We start from the raw sequence: 21,806 nt of genomic DNA, 5'->3' as shown, positions 1-21,806 counted from the left end.
ATAGTACTGGTCTCCTTATTTAAGGAAGGATGTAAATGTATTGGAGGCAGTACAGAGAAGGTTTACTAGACTAATACCTGGAATGGGCAGGCTGTCTTATGAGGAAAGGTTGGACAGGCTAGACTTGTATCGGCTGGAATTTAGAAGAGTAAGAGGCGACCTGATTGAAGCATATAAGATCCTGAGGGGTCTTGACAGGATGGATGTGGAAAGGATGTTTCCCTTTGCGGGAGAATCTAGAACTAGGGGACACTGTGTAAAAATAAGGGGTCACCCATTTAAGACAGAGATGAGAATTTTTTTCTCTCAGAGGGTCGTGAGTCTTTGGAATTCTCTTCCTCAAAAGGCTGTGGAAGCAGAGTCTTTGGATATTTTTAAGGCAGTGGTAGATAGGTTCTTGATAAGCAAGGGGGTGGAAGGTTATCGGTGGTAGGTGGAAATGTGGAGTAATCAGTTTATGTGAGTGAGAGAATCAAAGCACAGGCTAGGGAGAACTTTTGAAGTGGGTGGATCAGGACAGCAGCATCAGCAATGAAGCAGGCAGGTAGGTTATTGCCACCAGAATCTGGAGTCAAGAACGCAGGCGACTTGGCGCCTGCTGCATCAGGAATTAGGTAAGTCGGGTGGAGCAAGCAAGTAGTCGCGTGTGTGGCATTCTGCAGCATTCAGAATTAGATGGGAAAATGGATTGCAGTCTGCAGAATCAGGAATTAGGTAGGTTTCCACCAGGTATTACGAATCACATGACTATCTGTTTCAAATACTTCTTTGAAGAGGAACTCCACATATTGACATACTCCTGGGCACCTTCTTCCCTAATTTCCAAGTTAGTGCAGGCATCAAAAAAAAAAGCTGTGTTATAAGATAAGACATACTTATTAAAATAATGTACTAAAGAACAGGTTACTAAGTCAGCAAACAAAAATCTGAGGATACATTAATAGAAAACAGGCTATCTTATGGACACCCAAGTTTTTTTTTCAGATCCCCCTAGGATCAGGAATCCCAGATTGACTCAAGAATCATGTAATTGAATGTCAATACCACAGCTTGCAATTAAACAGCATTTTTAATGTACAAAATGTTCCAGGAACATCAGAATGGTGCAAGAAGAATACAATTTCGGGGGAAGTGAGATTAGCAGGCACGGTTGAAGTCTTTGGCAAATAAATGGGTTTGAAAAGGTTTCTAAGAAAAGTATAGAGGTGCAGGGGTATAGTGAAGAAGTATTAAATACTACATACTTCCTTCCTAAATCATTCCAGCTCACTACACAAGGTCATGCTCCCTGTGAGCAAAAACACCAATGCAGCTTGCTCACAGATCATTAACCTTAGCAGTGCAATTGTTCAATTGTCTGGCTTGAAAATTGAAATGTTTTTCTAAAATCTTTAATTTCCTGGAATCTATTTGCTCCAGATTCCAACCACTTCCTGTAAGAAATACTAGGTCCAATGCATTACAGCAAAATCTGGAAGGTTGCTGTATATTAGACTTGCCTCAACTCATTGCTGGGAGTTAGCTGCCTTAAAGATATAATGGTTTATCCAGTCTTTTTTTGTCCTTGAATGTGATACAGACTGCTGTTTTCACTGGAACAGAGGAGATGAGGTGGAGGTGGAGGTGGGGGTGGGGGTGGGGGAATGGTTTGATGGAAGTATTTAACATTATGAAGGGGTGAACAGAGCAGATAGGAACAGACCATTTTCAGTGATTCAGAGATGTAGAACGAGAGGGCATAGATACAAGATTAATTACAAGAAATTTAGATCAGAAAGGAGGAGATTTTTTTCTTTTTACACACCAGGCTGTTAGTCTGCAGAATGCACTATAAGAGTTATCATTGAAGCATAGGCCATGTCAATATTTAATAAGTTTGGAAGATGGTTGAAGTACGAGATAAGAAGGATGTTGGAAAAGAGCAAGTACGTGGAACTACAAGAATAAAAGCAAAATACTGCGGATGCTGGAAATTTGAAATAAAAACATTCAGAATGAATGATGAAAGGTCACAGGCCTGAAAAGTTAACTGTGCTTCTCTCTCCACAGATGCTGCCTGACCTGTTGAGTATGTCTAGCATTTTCTGTTTTTATTACGTGGAACTACTGCTTGTATGAAGAATAAATGGTTGGATCCAAGACTGTTTATTGTAATTCCTATATAATCAGGTTCTCCAGCATCCTCCCTTTACCTGGACCTCGCATAGCAACAAGCAGCGAAGCCCCTTTACCTGGGCCCCGCATAGCAACAGAGGCGGAGCCCCCGCGACGGACGCCGCATCTCCCATAGGAACCGGTTCAGGCCTGCTCCTCTCCCTTCAGTGACAATTTACCGCCGAACCGGAGCCTCGGAAATGGTCGGGGCTGTGAGCGAGGCCCCGGCTGAAATGCCTGCGGATGCGAGGAGGGAGCAGAGCCGGACGGGACTCGCAGATCCTCATCCTGCCCCACATCCGGCGGGAACCAACCTGCTTCCCCGTTCGGGGTGGCTTCCTCCCTTTCCACTGTCGAGGCCGCGGCCACCCGCCGCTGATTTATTTTACACACACTTTGCGCCGGAAAATGCAGAATATACCGAGTCCCGGAAGCTGAGGTTCGCTGTTCCGGAATCTAAGGGACGTGTCTTGGCTGCTAAACACTGGAGAGATGTCAATATGCACATGATCCTGGGTAGGGACTGGAGGGCGTGGCGGATAATGCAAATAATTTTAAGGTCAAGTTTCCTTTTGATTGTTTAAAGTTTTTTTCTTAAGTTGTGCCCCTTTTTAAAAGAGAGGACACTTTGTGTTTGATGACACTGGGGCAATGCAGTATTTTCTGAGGATACTCTAATTTCCCCCAGTTCCTTCCCATTTACAGCCTCATAAAAGCTCCTCTTGAACTTCTTATCGGAAGAAAACTGAAATTAGTTTAGTAGACGAAGGATAAAGTCTTTGTATTTATATGGTACCTTATCTTCCCGATCAGACAGACACGTTTCAAAGTACTTCACGTATAGTGAATTACTTTAAAGCGTAATCAATGATTGTTATCTTGGCACTTGAGTACTGCCATTGCCTTTTTATAGGATTAAAACACAAAGTTTAAAAAGCAATGCAAGAAGTGCTACATAATTCCAAAGATTTTCTCTCTTGTTCCCCTTTTAAAAATGGGCATTGTTCCTTTATTCTTTTTTGGCCTGAAAACCAAAAATCATGGCCCTTATTAGGTATTGGAACTGCTCCAACTCATCTACTTTACAGCTTCAGTTACTACTGGATAGACAAGGGGTCTGTAACCTGCAGTTCTGGAGCCGCATACGGATATTAAGGACTCGTGCGGTTCCCGACCTTGCTCGATCGAACCCATTAAATGGCTTGTTTTTTTTTAAAGCTTTTATTAACGTAGTACTTGTGCGAAAGTATCATTCAATTAACAACTTATTTTGTAAAAATATTTTAAATATTGTTGAAATATGTCTCTTGTTTTTGATAAAATTTTTTAAAAATGGCTCTTCCTGTTATTAAAGTTGCCAATCCCTGGGATATATATTGCTGCATATGTAGCTGATTTGCACGTCCTAGTTTGAACACCTCCTGATCCACTCAGGCCAGGTCAGAGTCTGGTCATTGCATTTTAATGGAGCCATGTGTTCCCATGCCCGACAGCAACAAAGTAGAACTATTTAAAGTGAGAGGATTCCAAAATTATAGTGGCCTGGAAAACCTTGATATAATAGACATTCTTTGTACTTGATTGGCGATTTCAAAACTTCTTTCCCTATATGGGGAATCTTAAAAGTATTACTTTAAAACTTAAAGTATTCCCACTACACTTAACTTCTCCTCTGATAAGTGAGCAGGAGTTGTGTAAACCCTACAAGAACATTAGTAGCCAATGCAGCCCATCAGGCTTGCTTCTCTATTTTATTAGGCAAAGGTGTTAGTCTTGGCTGAGTGGTAGTACTCTTGCCTCTGTGTCAAAGGCCATTGGTTCAAGTCCAACTCCAAACACTTGAGCATATAATCTAGGTTGGCATGACAGAGGGTGTGCTGCACTGTTGAAGATCCTGTCTTTCAGAAAAGACTTTAAACAGAGGCCCCATCTGTCCATCGTAGGTGGACTTTAAAGATTCCATGAATTATTCTAGAAAATGTGGGGGTGTTCTCATCAATATTTATTCCTCAACCAACATCTAAACTAGACAATTTCATTTATTTCTTTACTAATTGTGGGAATTCCTGTGCACAAATTGGCTTCCATGTTTCCTTACATTACAGCAGTGACTAACCCCAAAAGTACTTCTTTGGCTATTTGGAATACTTTGGAACATCCTGAGGTTGTGAAAAGAGCTATATAAATGCAAGTTCTTTTTTTTTCTTAATTACACTTGAGCTTTTTCATTGACTCAACCTACTTCTCTCTTATTGAACAGTGAAGAAAAAACTAATTTGAAAACACAATACCAACCAGTCCATTTGGAATACAGCATCAGGCAAACAATTTAGGAAACTTCATCCTTGAATAACAATGCAAGTCTTGGAATTAATTGGAATTAATGATGTACACTGAATCAGATTTACCATACCCTGCACCACCAATTTATGAGTATGTGTTGTAATTAAGAATAATTACAATGAAAGAAGAGAGAATTATCAAAGCAAAAACATTCTAAACTCACAACCCACAACAAATGTAATCAGTCCCACTGCCTTTAGCTATTAAACAAAATCACAAAGGAATATAATGAAACATTAAGTACAACTTTTTAACTTTACCTAATTAACTTAAATATACTGCACCATATACATGATGAAAAAATGCACCTTATTTATATCTTGCTCGCTTGTTGCATTGACCATAATATATGGGATATAAATCATATACTATAGATCTTCATGAATTTATTATGTATAATTAAGATATGGCTGCTGTATTAGCTGTAACCAAACTACCAGATGGATAAAAGTATATAAGAGAGCAACATTTCATGTTGCTGCAGTTTGATTTTTGGCTTCATGGAGACATGAAGTGTGCAGTATAACTGAAACCAAACCAGCATCATGTCAGATTTCAACTTGGAATATAACAGCATGAGGAAACCATCTTGCACCATTTCAGTTTCATACTTGCTGCCAAATGACTGCAACATGCAAAGCAATTTTTTTAAAGTATAATTTTCAAGTATTGGCTGGATTGCCTTTACATCTCTAATGTAATAAAAAAGGGGGTCCAGAACAATACATTAATTTACTGGCATTCAGTTGCTGGCTAGCAGAGTTTTGTACTTTTAAGGTTGTTCTCACCTCACCAGAGCAGCGCTAATAGACTTTGGTAGTGCCAGCTGACACAGCTCTCAAATGGGGCCTGCAGCATGAATAAATATTTTCTTGGAATGGTAGTGTTCAATTATTTCTTAAATTATTCCAGGTTTTTTTTGCCTCTACTGAGATATCTGGAAGTCTATTCTACAAGTTGTGAGACAGGAGGCAGTGGCCAGGAATAAAGAGTTTGTTCTCTGATTAGCGGAATGTGACAAGTGGTGTTCTCCAGGGATCTGTACTGGTCCCTCATCTTTTCATCATATATATTAATGACTTGGATGAAGGAATTCTTTGCATATGACATTAAGTTAGGAGTAAATTGTGTGGATGGGAGCAGAAAGTTACAAAGGGAAATAGACTAAGTGAATGGACAAAACTATGGCAGATGGAGTTCAATGTGGATCTGAGAAAGATAAATTGGAATATTTTCTTAATGGTGAGAGGCTAGGAGTAGCTGTAGATGAGTAAAGGAAGTTAGGTGTCCATGTACACAAGTCATTAAAAGCTGGTTCGCAGGTATAAAAAGTAATCCAAAAGGCCAATGGAATGTGGCCTTTATCTCAAGGGTGTTGGAAATGAAAAATGACTCTTCAGTTTTGCAGAGTCTAGATCAGACTTCATCTAGAGTGCTGTAGTTAGTTTCAGGCACTGAAACTTAGGAAAGATACATTGACTTCTGTAAGGTGTACAGTGCAGATTCACCAGAATAATACAATACTGCTAGGAGTTAAATTATGAAGACAGTTTGCATAAATTTGGCTTGTATTCCCTTGAACCTAATTGAGGTGTTTAAAATAATAAAGGGACTCAATAGGGTAGATGCAGAGAAACTATTTCCTCTGGTGGGGGAATCCAGAACAAAAGGGTTTAATATTGAAATTAGGGCTAAGCCATCTAGGAGTGGAATTAGGAAGCACTTCTTCATACAAAGTGTATTGCAAATTTGGAACTTGTTCCCCCAAAAGGCTGTGAATGGTGGGTCAACTGAAAATTTCAAAATTGATAGCTTTCATTAGGCGAGTGGTATTAAGGGTATGGAACCAAGGTGGGTAGGTGAAGCCATGATCTACTTGAATGGCGGAACAAGCTCGAGGGGCTGAATGGCCTACTTCTGTTCCTGTGTTCTTATGATTAGTCTGTGTGGGGAAGAATTTACTGACGTCAGTCCTAAAATTGCCATTTACTAATGTGAACCTGTGTCCTCTGGTTCCTAATCCAACTGTGTAATTTACAACAACAACTTGAATTTAAAACATCCCATGGCATTTCACAGGAGAGTTATCAAACAAAACTTGATGCTGTCACATGAGGTATTAAGGCATATGACCAAAAGCTTGGTCAAAGAGGTAGCATTTAAAGAGCATCTTAAAGGAGGAAAGAAAGGAAGAGAAGCGGAGGGGTTTAAGGAGGGAATGTCAGAGCTTAGGGCCTTGGTAGCTGAAGGCCCAGTACAGCAATTAAAATTGAGGATGCTCAAGAGGCCAGAATTGGTGCAGCGCAGTTATCTTGGAGGGTTGTAGGGCTGGAGGAGATTACAGAGATAGGGAGAGGCAAGGCCATGGAGGGATTTGAAAACAAGGGTCAGAATTTTGAAATTGAGGTGTTGATTAATCGGGAGCCAAAGTAAGCTAGCAACGACAAGGATGATGGGTGAACAGGACTTGATACAAGTTAGGACACGGCAGCAGAGTTTTGGATGACCTCAACTTTATGGAGGATAGAAAGTGGGAGGCTGGCCAGGAATGTGTTGGAATCGTCAAGTCTAGAGATAAAAATAAGCATAGAAGAGGGTTTCAGCAGCAGATGAGCTAAGGCGGGGGGGAATCAGGCGATGTTATGGAGATGGATATGGCGGCCTTAGTGATGGTGTGGATATGTGGCCAGAAGTTCATCTCGGTGTCAAATATGACACCAAATTTGCAAACAGTCTGGTTCAGCCTCAGACAGCTGCAAGGGCGAGGAATGGAGTCGGTGACTAGGGAGTTTGTTGCAAGGACTGAAGATAATGGCTTCAGTCCTCCCAATATTTTGTTGGAGGAAATTTCTGCCATCCAGTACTGATAATTTAGATAGAGTGGAGGTGTTGAGAGGGGTGGTTGTGTGCCTGAGCTGGGAGTCATCTGTGTCCACATGGTGACTGATCCTGTCTTTTCAGATGATTGTCGCCAAGGGGCAATGTAAATGAGAGATAGGAGAGGGCCAAGGATAGATCCTTGGGTGCCACCAGAGATAATGGTTCAAAAGCAGGAAGATAAGCCATGGCAAGTGATCCTATGGCTTTGATTGGATAGATAAGAATGGAACCAGGTGAGTGCAGTCCCACTCAGCTGGATGATGGTGGAGAGGCATTGGAAGAGGAGGGTGTGGTGAACCATGTCAAAGGCTGCAGACAGGTCGAGAAGGACGAGGAGGAATAGTTTACTTCTGTCACAGGAACACAGCGACTTTCATAGCCATTTTCAGTACTGTGGCAAGGCGGAAAACTGATTTGATGGATTCAAACATGGAGTTCTGGGAAAGATGGTAACAAATTTGGAGATGATAGCATGTTCAAGAACTTTGGAAAGTCAACAAATTTAAATTAATATTGTGGATTAACTTTTTCTATACCCGTAACAATCTTCTATAACTCTCAGATGCCTCTTTTCCAGGCAGAAAAGCCTTTCCTTATATTTCAAGAGTTCTGATACTAAGGATCAGCCTGGTGGATCCTTCCTGTTTTGCCTCCAGTGCTTGGATGCCCATCTTATTATCTTCTCTATTTAGGATACTCAAATGTAATTGGGTATATGTGATTCAATTGTGAAATCATACCAATTTTTTCACATTACTTTGTGTTTTCTTTAAAAGGTATCTTAAGGTTAAAAACTTGCCAGATTGCACACCTGCACGAATATCATACGCCACAAAATTTTGCATACTGTAACCACATTATTTTATTTCAATAAAAAAGTGCTCCTAATTTATTGGCTGCGTCGCCTAAGGCAGTAGGAACTTGTGTACTGTATTTGTTCAGAGACATGTGGCTTTAACAGATCCAAACTCTTTGGAACAGTGGTTCTCAAAAAGATGTCTGCAGACCCCAGGGATCCGTCGAGACTTACCATGTGGTCCATGAAATAATGTGAAAATAATAATGAGGTGGGCTTGGTGCGAGCGAGGAGGTGTAGCAAACTGCAATGAGCGGTATGCCCATTTTACCGATATCTGTAAGTAAATACCTGTTTTCTTAAAAGCATTATTAAAACACTCTTTACATGCAACTTTCATATTATTAGTATTATATTGTGTTATCATTTTAAATGGAGGGGAGGGGCGGGCGGTGTCCGTGATTACTAATGCATTTGAAAAGGGCTCTTCCACGGAAAAAGTTGGAGAACCGCTGCTTTAGAACAAGCATTAATGTGTAACATTTTCGGGAACCTAGCAACAGGAACGCAGTAACACATAGCAACAATATTCCCGGATGTTACACAATTAGTTGCTATTCGATCGGCGCTGGAATGCCGATACAGGTACAACCTGGGGGACGAACCGCAACTTTATGAAGCACAGTCAAGATTTTTTTTAAATCAGAAAGTTAGGTCAGTTACAGAAAACTTACAAAACGATCCAGTTCGACCAAGGTAATCTGACAATGAAATGTTGGCGTTTACAAAGTTCAGTAGGAGAGACATTTTAAGTTGTCTCCCAACTTTAATAAAGATTACAGAGTGTAGATACATGCCCGTCAACAAGACGCAAAGCTACAGCTTTCTGTGACGAAACAAAAGAGCGACTGTTCCTTAGGAGATTTCTGCGTATTAGAGACCTAACATGTTGAAGACTTTTTTCAAGGACTGAGAGAAGTTCTTGTACGAAGAAATTGTATTTTCAATTGCTGCTACCAAAGATGGAAGAGCAGGAGGTATGAACCCAAACCCTTTGTGCGCGAATTCCTGTGTCTTTTATGTCTCTCACCTTCAATCTTTCTTCTATTTAATATGTTTTTATTTTTGAATGAGTGAAATATAACTGTGCTTTCTAATAGTGAAATTGAAATATAATAGCTACTTAAATTGTCAATCTCAAAACTGCACAAATACATATGGCGCAATTTATTGTATAATCTGTCTCAATATATAATACATTATTAAAGAAATTCAAAACAGCAATGAAAAGGTTTTCCTAAGCGAGAAAGCAACGAAATTGCGAGTGGAATTTACTGACCAATAAGAGGCTCTTTTCTGTAAAATACGCTCACATTTCTAATCAGAATTTGTTAGCTAGTCGCAATTTGTATCTGTTTCTCGGGTAATGCACCTAGAATTTTGAATTATTTATACTGATAATTATACAGGAACGTAGTAACATGCAAGTTGCCTGGCACCAGTGGGCAGAGCTGGCCAAACGGAGCAAACGAGAAGCATTGCACCTGGGATCTGGCTGCAATGTTGAAAGAAGTGTTATGATCTGAGCAGAACTGCAAAGGGAAGATTCCCATCTCTGTTCCTATTAGCCCTGCACTACCTGTAGTCCCAGCACATGCAAGCATTCCGTTCACTGCTTTCCATCACTTTCATGCAGTCACAGTAACACACTTCGTTGAACTACTTTCTGTTGCTACTGGCACACTCTGCACCTGTTACTGTCAGCAAAATTACTTCCCTAAACCTGTGCCATCTATAATGCACCATTGACACACTTGTCCTCACAAACTTTCACTAGGTACACGCTAACACACTTTCTTTCATCTTACAAGACAAGCTGGCACACCATATATGGGAGCCATCATCCATCGGTGGCCTGTGTCCATCAGCAGGCGGTGGCCATGGAAATTGTGGGCAAGGGGCATGTTAGAACATTGTGATTAGCAGCTCCTTAAAGTAAAGGATAGGAGACTTGCTCAATGTTTTGCTATGTTTTAAATGCAGTGGCTCCAATGATATGATTAGGAATATGAAATGTGTGTGTTTTGGGTAAAATAAGATGAATCTGCTCATGCCCTATTCACCAAGTGCTGTTCACCTGTGAGCACTGTGCTCGCTGACCTATGTTGGCTCCTGATAAACAATGCCTCGATTTTAAAATTCTCATTCTTGTTTTCAAATCCCTCCATAGCCTCGCCCTTCTCTGTCTCAGTAATCTCCCGTCCCTCAACTCTCCAAGATATCTGCAATCTTCCAATGCTGGCCTCTTTAGCATCCCTGATTTTAATTACTCTGCCATTGGTAGCCGTGCCTTCAGCTGCCAAGGCCCTAAACTCTGAAGTTACCTCCCTAATCCTCTGCGCTTGTCTTCCCCTCTTTCATCTTTTATGACACTTCTTAAAACCTACCTCCATTGTATCTCCTTATGCAGCTCGGTGTCAAAATTTGTTTGATAGCACTCGTGTGAAGCGACTATAGCACCTCATCATGTTAAAGGTGCTATATATTAATACCAGTTGTTGTTGGAAATGAGCCCTCTGAAAACTCAAATACAGCAATGCAGTCTCTTTAAGTGTATACCTGTTTAATATTTATTGCTTCCAAGACTATAATACACCTACATTTCACTTCTTTGCCAGACTATTCTATTATTTAGAGAAACCGATATCCAGGAATGATAACATGGCAATGTTGATTCAAATAGCAAACTTGAGAGTGAAGTTAAGTGATTTATGATAGTCATTTCAATTAGGAGATAAGATTACAAGCTTGAAATCATTCTCACTTATCCCTTATTTAAATATTTTATTTCATGGGATTTTCTGATCGATTGTGTTAAGATTAATGAAATATTCCTTGCAGATATATTGAGTGACAGTTCAGTTGATTATTGGGAAATACCATTGCATTTTTTCCCCATCACTATTTAATGGCAACAATGGTTGTAAAAAAAGACTGGTGGGGAAACTAGAAGTTAATCAGGAGCTGCTACAACAACGATTTAGATTTATATAGGACCTTTAACGCAATAAAGCATTCCAAGGAGATTCACAGGAGCATTATAAAACAAAGTATGACACCGAGCCATATAGGAGATATGTGATCAGATGACCAAAAGCTTGGTCAGAGGTAGGTTTTAAGGAGTATCTTAAAGGAGGAAAGCGAGGTGGAGAGACAGATAGGTATCCCTGAGCTTGGGGCCTGGACAGCTGAAGGCACGGCCACCAACAGTGGAGCAATTAAAGTCAGGGAAGTACAAGAGGCCAGAATAAGAGGAGTGCTGATATCTTAGTGGGTTGTGGGGCTGGAGGAGATTACAGAGATAGCGAGGAGTGAGTCCATGGAGGCATTTGGAAACAAGGATGAGAATTTTAGGCATTGCTCAAACAGGCGCCAATGTAGGTCAGTGAACACGGGTGATAGGGGAACAGGACTAGCTGTGAGTTAAGACACAGGCAGCAGAGTTTTAGATGAAGTTTATGGTGAGTAGAATGTGAGAGACCAGCCAGGAATGCATTGGAGTAGTCAAGCCGAGAAGTAATGATGACAGGAATGAGGGTTTCAGCAGCAGATGAGCTGAGACGGGGCGAAGTCGGGTAATGTTACAGAGGCGGAAATAGGCAGTCTTAGTGATGGCATGAATAGGAGGTCAGAACCTCATCTTGGGGTCAAATGTGACACCAAGGTTGCAAACAGGTTAGCTTAATCTCAGACTGTTGCCAGGTAGAGGGATGGAGTTGGTAGCGAGGGAACAGAATTTGGAGCAGGGACTGAAAACAATGGTTTCAGTCTAAACAGATTGGCTTAATCGCAGACTGTTGCCAGGGAGAGGGATGGAGTTGGTAGCTAGGGAACAGAGTTTGGAGCAGGGACTGAAAACAATAGCTTCAGTCTTCCCAATATTTAATTGGAGGAGATTTCTGCTCATCCAGTACTAGATGCCTGATAAGCAGTCTGATAATTTAGCAACAGTAGAGGAGTCGAGAGAAGTGGTGGTGAGGTAGAGCTGAGTGTCATTAGCATACATGTGAAAACTAACGCTGTGCTTTCGGATGATGTCGCTGAGGGGTATCATGTAGATGAGAAATAGGAGGGGGCCAAGGATAGATCCTTGGGGGACACCAGAGGTAATGGTGCAGGAGCAGGAACAGAAGCCATTGCAAGTGATTCTGTGGCTACGATTAGATAGATAAGAATGGAACCGGGTGAGAATTGTCCCACCCAGCTGGATGACAATAGAGAGCCATTGGAGGAGGATGGTGTGGCCAAATATGTCAACTGCTGCAGACAGGACGAGGAGGAATATTTTACCATTGTCACAGTCACATAGGATGTCATTTGTGACTTTGATATGAGCTGTTTCGGTACTGTGGCAGGACAGAAACCTAATTGGAGGGATTCAAACATGGAGTTCTGGGAAAGATGGGAATGGATTTGGAAGGCTAGTCAGTTTCAGCGCGACTACCAGTTTTTAAAATCTTTTTTAAAAGAGTGACCAGTTAAAGGATTTTTGTTTCTTTATTTGCTAACATTAATTAAGGTCTTTTAAATTACCTGCAGGTAGAAAATTGTGTATTCTGCTGGTCATTATGAAGGTGACAAACATTGCACTCATTTGCTGAGCTAGAGGTTATTTAAATGAACAAGCCGCTAAACTGTGTGACAGTAATATGAGTTCACTGTCAGTATTACTGAGCGTGGGCTGTACAGGAGAGCAGGCTCCATTGCAGAATAACCACATACACCACCCACTACCAACATAGATTTGAAATCTTTTACTCATTGCACTCAGGGGGCTTTAAACAGATTAAAAGCCATCAATGTGATGTTCAGCTGCTTATTTAATTTTTCCCTATAGGAAATCAAGAATTTCAAGATTTGTTCAAATAAATCATTGCAGGTACAAAGCAATGGTAGAAATAATCAAGAAGTTAATTGAAATATAATATTCTTTACAAACTATGCAAGCAAATCATTTTTTAAACTTGAATTGCAGCTTAATATAACTTGTTTCTGATCTCAAGGCTCACAGGTTGATTATGCACAACGATAACAAATGTGGAAGCAGCAGAATCAGTGAACTGGGATATGCACATTTGTTGCTCTGCTTAATTTTCTACAGTTTTCAACTCTGCAGAATTGGATTAACGCTATTGCTTAACTATGTGTTTATTAAGATAATGGTGAGGTACAAAGGAAGCATTACAACAGGCTAGTTCGGTGGGGATAAGTTTCTAGAGCAAAGGCTATTGACTGAACCACCTAGCAGAAAACAAGCCATTTAAAATTTTAGAGCAATAGCGAGATTACCATTCCTGTTTATAAAAGTAAAATGTCTTAATTAAATTTCTGGAATTTCTGAATGCATGCAACATTGGAAGTCAATTCTTCAAATCTTCTCCCACCTGATGCTGAAAGCTGATTTCTAAACTGAGCTCTTACATGTTTCCAGAAGCTGCAACATTTGTTGTTCCTCGTCTATTATTTCTAGATCACTGCTGAATTTTTCTTTACTCGTTCAGGGGATGTGAGCGTCATTGGCAAGGCCAGCATTTGTTGCCCTGATTGCCCTTGAGAAGGTGGTGGCGAGCCGCCGCCTTGAAGCACTACAGCCCATGTGGTGTAGGTACACCTACAGTCCTGTTAGGAAGGGAGTTCCAGGTTTTTGACCCAGCGACAGTGGAGGAACAGTCAGGATGATGGGTGGCTTGGAGGGGATCTTGCAGGTGGTGGTGGTCCCATATGTCTGCTGTCCTTGTCATTCTAGGTGGTAGAGGTCATGGATTTGGAAGGTGCTGCCTCAGGAGCCTTGGTGCATTGCTGCAGTGCACCTTGTAAATGGGACACACTTCAGCCACTGTGTGCACCGGTGGGGGAGGGAGTGAATGTTTAAGGAGTTGGATGGAGTGCTGATCAAGTGGGCTGCTGTGTCCTGGATGGTGTCGACCTTCATGAATGTTTTTGGAGTTGCACTCATCCAGACAAGTGGAGAGTATTCCATCACACTCCTGACTTGTGCCTTGTAGTTGGTGGACAGGTTTTGGGGAGTCAGGAGGTGAGTTACACAGAGCAGAATTCCCAGCCTCTGACCTACTCTTGTAGCCACAGTATTTATATGGCTGGTTGAGTTAAGCTTCTGATCAATGGTGACTCCCAGGATGTTGATGGTGTGCGTACCTTGCTTAAGATTGATAAGCTGCCAACGTTACTTATGCTGTTTACTGGCAACTCGCTGATTGGGAACATGGGAAATTGGGCGTTAGTGATGCCATTTAAAAGCAGCTTGTATTGTGTAAAGCAAAGGTGTACTTTGCTTTTACTTAACTGAGTCAGTGCTGTATGATGCAAGTAGCTGGTAGAGCAAGGCTGCCTGATTCTCAGATGCTGCTTTGGGGGTTCAGGAGGTGAGTAGGAGGTAGTGTTTCCAATGGGAGGCAGAAGAACAGCAAGACAAGTTGCTTGACATCAGTGGACAGAGGTCAATGTGAGGTGTTTTGCACCTAGGATCTGGCTGCGATGTCGAAGGAAGTTTAATGATTTGAGCAGGGTTTTATTTATTTATTTATTTAGAGATACAGCACTGAAACAGGCCCTTCGGCCCACTGAGTCTGTGCCGACCAAGAACCACCCATTTATACTAACCCTACATTAATCCCATATTCCCTACCACCTACCGACACTAAGGGCAATTTACAATGGCCAATTTACCCATCACCTGCAAGTCTTTGGCGGTGGGAGGAAACCTGAGCATCCGGCGAAAACCCACGCAGACACAGGGAGAACTTGCAAACTCCGCACAGGCAGTACCCAGAATTGAACCCGGGTCCCTGGAGCTGTGAGGCTGCGCTGCAAAGGTAAGACTCCATCTCCCTTCTCTTACCTTTGGTCCTGCACTTCCTGTGGCCCCAGCACTTGCAACCTTTCTCCCCCCTGCTTCCCATCACTTTCCTGCATTCACAGCAGCATACTTCATTGAACTTCCTACTGCCACATTCTGCACCTGCTACTGTTATCATAATTACTACTGCTGTCTTTCACGCACCATTGACACACACATCCTCACAATCTTTCATCAGGCACACACACACACACACTGACACACTCCCTTGCTTACAAGAAAAGTTGGCACAAAATATCAGGGAACCACCATCCATCCACCTTCTGCTCGCATTAGAAGTGGCAGCTATGGAAATTGAGGGCAGGGAGCATACTAGAAGCATTGGACCTGGCAAAGCTGGAGGATTCACTTCTCAGTGTTATCCCATCTTACCCTCTTTGCTGGCTGAATTGTCTCCCTCAGACACTCTGCCTGACCAAGTGGTGCTGCATTGAGCTGTCACTCAGCTGTCACTAACCCTTGCCGTTAGCTGCTAACCTGTGTCCCTGCCTTCTCTGCCCAAGTCATTGACAAGTAACAGAGGAAGCAGAGGACAACCTTGCTGAGTGCACACAGTCACTTGACCTTGCAGGCACCTGTTCAGAAATTGGCAACCCACATAGTTTAGAGGGTCAGTTAGAGAGGTCTCCACTGGAAGAGTCACCAGTCACAAATGTGCAGGGCTCTGGAGCCAGCTTGCTGAAGGGCACAGATGCTGATTTTAAGGGCCAAGCCTACAGAAGAAGACTGATGGCTATGCACCTCAAACTGCCTAGTTCATTGGACTGCATGCCAGGGAGCCCAACATAATGTTAGAGTATGGAGGACTCCAGCACCAACCTTTGTGAGATATTTGCACATGGAATGGAAACAGTGTAGTCAAGTATGGTCAATTCTATGAACACTACAGCAAGGCCCTCAGTCATGTAGCCTATGGTGACAGTTCTAACAGGTTTTGATAGAAGATAAGACTGCTGCTTTTTGGCTCTGGGTTCCAACATCTTCTCTGACTTTCAAAGCATTATGGAGAACATGGGAAGAGGCTTCCAAATGTCACTTCGCTCCTGCATACTGTCCTTGTTCATGATGCAATTCCTATCATTGCATGTTAGCTGTATATTGAGTGGGTGGAAGCCCTTCCTGTTTAGGAATAGGCTAGGATCTTCATATGTAGTATGTAAGGCAATATGGGTGCAACCAATGATGCCCTGTACTTGTGGCAATCCTGCTATTCTTGCTTCGCTGCCTCCTTAGGGAAATGAAGACATTCATTATGCTGATCAAGGAGCGCATCCATCACCTGCTTGTGCAGCACCTATTGCAGCTTGGATTGACCTGGAGGCATAGGAATTCAGAACCACGGCCAGTGATCATTGTGACCTTGTCTTGGACTGCAGTTAGTGCTGAACAGGTGCTGTGGCTCTGCCACAGCCTCCCTCGTGAAGGGATTACAACAGAGGAGTTGAAAAATCTACCAATACCACCAAGGGCAGTGGTGTTCAAGTCTTGGAAAGACTTAGGCTTTAGAAAGAGTTGAGAGTTCTTGAAGGGAAACATATTTGGCATGAAAGAAAAAACTGAACTAAGTTTCTGGAGGCAGCTCAGTAATTGAGAAATGGGACTTTCCATCTGAGATCAGAGGAGGTAGTGCAACAAAGAACACAATGGTTGAACAAGGACCAAGGGTTGATCCATCAAAAATTAGAGGTGCTTCTTTGGTTTATACTTGCGAGAGCCATATAGGAATTGTATCTGAGGAATTGGATTTGCTCCTTTGAAAGGCATTAAGGAAATCAATATATAGTTAAATCAACCATAACATTGCAAGAGGCATGGAGGTTGTACTCACTGAAAGCATGAGGAAGTCAGTTGATGAATGTAAAGTGAAATAATCAATAAAAGAGTTAGTAGAGTCAGATAATAGACGGAGATGGTCGTTGATGTGAAGAGATAGCACAATGGAAGAGAAGAAAAACAATTTGGAGATGAGCCATCAATTGCAGCAATTTGAGAGAAAACTTTGTAACCTTGGGTATATCTTTGGTGGAGAACCATATCACGATAACTTGTTTAGAAAGGCACTGTGCCAGACTGATATTTTGGAGGCGTCCAAGGGGGAAAAAGCAGATAACTCATCAAAATGTTCAACAGCAGCGTTTCAGATGTGTGAATGATAGTGACAAGATCACCAGTGGAACTAACATGTTGAAAATATTTCTCAATAGCTTATTTTGGTTTGCACAAGGTGGCAGGCATGCTGATTGGAGCAGTGTCATCTTGCTGATCCTGATGTTCAGGCATGGAAACATAGCGGGGAATTTTTTGCTGTTCCCTGCGGCAGGTTTGGAGATGGGGAGGGCATATAATTGGGCAGGATGGTGGCAGGAAAGGGACACCTTCCCGCTTCCGCTGAAATTAAGTCTGGGATGGGAAGGCTTGTGAACAACCTGCCCCTCCACCCCCCCCCCCCCCCGTCACCAGTTGAGGCCCTAAAGTGGCAATTAATGCCCAATTAAGGGCCTTATCCCACCACCGCCTCAAGTAACCTAGCGGGGCTGTCCCCGCACGGGGATCACGGCAAGAAAAACTGCGTGGGTTGCTTGCCGGCTCCAGGGATGGGGCGGGGGAAGGGGGGAGGTCCCTCGTTAAAAGGCAGTTAGTGCCTGAATGAGGGACCCAGCATTGGGAAGGGGGTCCTTGCTGAGCCACTCCACTGTCCTTGCTGCCAACCCCCCTACACCCCTACCCCTCGAGACCTCTTCCACCCTGACATACCTATGGCTTGTTCTAACGCCGTTCCTAGGCCTCGGGTGGTGCTTTACTGGCAGCAGCCACTACCTCCGCAGTGGCGCTGCTCAGTTAAAAAGCTGATAGACCGGCAGCTCTCAGAGGGTGAGACTTGTCTTGCTGGGGTCCTTGATCCTGTGGAAGGCTCACTGCCTAATTGACACTTGATTCGGCGGGCCTCCCACAGAAGGGGCGAGTGGGGTTCTCGCTGGTGTATTAGCTGGGGATTGAGATACCTGTTGCCCGGATAAAATCTCGGCCATGATGTGTAGTCACTTAGCCTCAGCTTCCAATACTTTCTGACGATTATTAAGAGCAATGACTCTAGGCTAAACAACAGAACTTCATGTTTCTGTACCTAAGCTTGAAAATGACAAGCAGATTGTGACCGTGTTTGGGAGGCCAGCTTTAGAATGATTATATAATTTTTTTCCTTATATATATATATGTCACACACATCAGAAGTGTGATGATACAACATTCACGGACTAACTCTGAAGTGTTATGAAAAATGAAATGTGTCTTTAAAAAAAATGAACGTTTATTTTAAAAAGTGATCAATGGTCAAAACGGCCACCAAAGTAAAAGCCTTTTGTGTATTCAAACAGTCTTGACAAAGGAAAAGGACAGATCTTCAAAGCCAAAAGGTGTTGATGAAACCCGTCTCACACCTATCCTAAAAACATTCCAGAATTGAATATCTTCTTCTAAAACAAAGGAGGTGTGAAGTAGTCACGTCCTGGGCCATTGTATGATCACCATGGGTAAGAAACCAGAGTATCTGCTAACAGGAGGTGAGAGGTGACACAGTTTTACCTTAAAACAAGGACGCCAGAGAGAGAGACTGACCCAGAAGATGAAGCTACTTATAAGAGCTGTCATTCTCGCAAGCCAGAAAGCACATGCCCTGCTGAACAAATCTGACATCTACATTATAGAAACATAGAAAATAGGAACAGGAGTAGGCCATTCGGCCCTTCAAGCCTGCTCCGCCATTCATTATGATCATGGCTGATCATCCAACTCAGTAGCCTGTTCCCGCTTTTGCCCCATACCCTTTGATCCCTTTAGACCCAAGAGCTATATCTAACTCCTTCTTGAAAACATACAATGTTTTGGCCTCAACTGCTTTCTGTGGTAGCGAATTCCACAGGTTCACGACTCTCTGGGTGAAGAAATTTCTCCTCATCTCAGTCCTGAAAGGTTTATCCCGTATCCTTAGACAATGACCCCTGGTTCTGGACTCCCCCACCATTGGAAACATCCTTCCGCCATCTGCCCTGTCAAGTCCTGTTAGAATTTTATAGGTTCCTATGAAATCCCCCCTCACTCTTCTGAACTCCAGCGAACATAATCCTAACCATCTCAATCTCTCCTCATACATCAGTCCCACCATCCCAGGAATCAGTCTGGTAAACCATCGCTGCACTCCCTCTATAGCAAGAACATCCTTCCTCAGATAAGGAGACCAAAACTGCACACAATATTCCAGGTGTGGCCTCACCAAGGCCCTGTATAATTGCAGCAAGACATCCCTGCTCCTGTACTCGAATCCTCTCGCTACGAGGGCCAACATACCATTTGCCTTTTTTACTGCCTGTTGCACCTGCATGCCTACCTTCAGCGACTGGTGTACGAGAACACCCAGGTCTCGCTGCATATTCCCCTCTCTGTTTATAGCTGTTCAGATAATAATCTGCCTTCCTGTTTTTGCTACCAAAGTGAATAACCTCACATTTATCCACATTATATTGCATCTGCCATGCATTAGACCACTCACTCAATTTGTCCAAATCACCCTGAAGCCTCTCTGCATCCTCCTCACAACTCACCCTCCCACCCAGTTTTGTGTCATCTGCAAATTTGGAGATATTACATTTAGTTCCCTCATCTAAATCATTAATGTATGTTGTTAATAACTGGGGTCCTAGCACCGATCCCTGCGGTACCCCACTAGTCACTGCCTGCATTCGGAAAAACACCCATTTATCCCTACTCTTTGTTTCCTGTCTGCCAACCAATTTTCTATCCATTGCAATACACTACCCCCAATCCCATGCGCTTTAATTTTACACGCTAATCTCTTATGTGGGACTTTGTCGAAAGCCTTCTGAAAGTCCAAATAAACCACAGCCACTGGCTGTCCCTCATCAACTCTACTAGTTACATCCTCAAAGAATTCTAGTAGATTTGTCAAGCATGATTTCCCTTTTGTAAATCCATGCTGCCTCTGCCCGATTCTACCACTATTCTCTAAGTGCTGTGCTATCAAATCTTTTATAATGGACTCTAGAATTTTCCCCACTACTGGCATCAGGCTGACTGGTCTATAATTCCCTGCTTTCTCTCTACCTCCCTTTTTATACTGCAGAGAGAACTAGAAGTGACCCACCATCTTCAAGAGAGAAATCTACAATCATCTCAGGCCTGCAACTATCCAGAACTTGGGTCTCAAGAGAATTCAACAGGTTTATCATAACCTTTCTCCCCCCACTAAAACGCACCGACCTCTTTCCCTTCTCTATCTGTTTCTTGTGCGTGTGTGTGTGCATGCATGCTTGAGCGAATGTATGAATGAATGAGGTTGCAACAATTTTGGGATAAGGCATATTGATCAATAAACAATAGACTTTCTGTTTCTAAAACCTACAAGAAAACCTGTTTCTGCCTGCTTATTTGAAAAATAAAATACCAAGGGGTTAAACTCTGAATACAAATACACTTGCTGCGGTCAGGTGGGAGTTGAACAGTGGGAACTACTGACATGACACCATGTGGCGTAACATAAAAAAGCACAGGGCTGTACATTTTAATCAGGCAGAAGTCCTTCCATTCACCTATTGATTTTCGACCAAATCAAGTTTTTCTAAAGTAAAGTTTATAAGAAAACATGGATACCATATATTATCAAACTGATGACTAGTTTGTTACAGCTTAATGGAAAACTGAAAAATAATTTGTTCAGGGACAAGTTTCATAAAATACCTTACTGCCTTCATCATTTGTCACTGAAGGATATATCTTTTGTCACTGAAGTATATAAATTTAGAACTACAGAAAACTTAGACATTAAAGATCAGCTACTGTATCAAAATTATGTTTTATTACTCTTAAATTGAATTTTACGAGAGTAGATTTATGAGTGAAAATTACTGTTACACTGAGTTGTTGAGAAGCAAATAACCCTCTGTTGTTGACTTTAGTCACAGGATATTCCTATGCTTCACTGTAGTTATACAAGAGGGTTGCCCGGGTTACCACCTCTGCCTCCTGACCACTGTAGAGAAGCTTCAGAATTGTATAAGGTAAAATAATTTTTGTAGTGAGAAAAGTATAATTAAAATATCAGTTATAACACTTTATTATCATAGGTCAAAGTCAATTTGTAGAAATAACTTGCAAGGGTGTTGTGGGGTACAATGCTTAATGCTTAATAAAAATGCAATCTGAAAATGCATTTTGATGTGGTTTTCATAAATTCTAGTGCTGCCTCTGATACAGTGGTGTCTCAGCAAAGTTTTCAGTGATATTTTCAGGCAGGCTGCTTCGTTATTTAATTCTTCTGGCAATCCACATTGTCACATTTCTGAATTTCCTGGTCACTTTTCCAGAGAAAGAATTTGGAAAAAGTCACTTCTAATGCCGGTACTTCAAAAGCATTGTGTATTCTCAAGTTTCAAAAAAGAGGCCAGCAGCCAAAAGTGATTATTATACTAAACAGGAAATTATTTCTTCCAGAGCCAGAACAATAAGTGATTCAATAGTTTGCACTGATTTTCAGAAAGACACCTTGCACTACCAAAGCTTTATACACACGCATTCCATCTCGGTGCAAAACATACCTGAATTTAAATGTCATTTTATTAGAAACTGGTCTCTTGGATAAAGGTTGACAACAGCTTGTTATTGGCAGCCTTTTCATAGAATACC

At 42.1% G+C, this 21,806-nt stretch overlaps 2 protein-coding genes across 7 annotated transcripts in view; one reads left to right on the top strand and one right to left on the bottom strand.

Moving 5' to 3' along the window:
* Window positions 1–2,671, bottom strand: part of LOC137383431 (lipid droplet assembly factor 1-like) — a 32,289-nt gene extending 29,618 nt beyond the window's left edge. The window contains exon 1 of one of the 4 annotated variants that reach the window (XM_068056276.1): window positions 2,469–2,671. The gene's annotated coding sequence lies outside the window, so the exon portion shown is untranslated. The remainder of the gene's footprint in view (window positions 1–2,468) is intronic. The other 3 variants (XM_068056278.1, XM_068056280.1, XM_068056279.1) reach the window with 3 other exon arrangements.
* Window positions 2,213–21,806, top strand: part of dnah3 (dynein axonemal heavy chain 3) — a 217,313-nt gene continuing 197,719 nt past the window's right edge. For 2 of the 3 annotated variants that reach the window (XM_068056264.1, XM_068056268.1), the window contains exon 1: window positions 8,803–9,210. In XM_068056264.1, coding sequence (XP_067912365.1) covers window positions 9,196–9,210 — 15 coding nt within the window. In that variant the 5' untranslated portion in view covers window positions 8,803–9,195. Of the gene's footprint in view, window positions 2,671–8,802; window positions 9,211–21,806 lie in introns of those variants that run through there. The other variant, XM_068056265.1, reaches the window with a different exon arrangement.

This window comes from Heterodontus francisci, chromosome 24, assembly GCF_036365525.1.
Source record: "Heterodontus francisci isolate sHetFra1 chromosome 24, sHetFra1.hap1, whole genome shotgun sequence".
Taxonomy (NCBI): domain Eukaryota; kingdom Metazoa; phylum Chordata; class Chondrichthyes; order Heterodontiformes; family Heterodontidae; genus Heterodontus; species Heterodontus francisci.
This window is presented reverse-complemented; position numbering and strand designations above follow the sequence as displayed.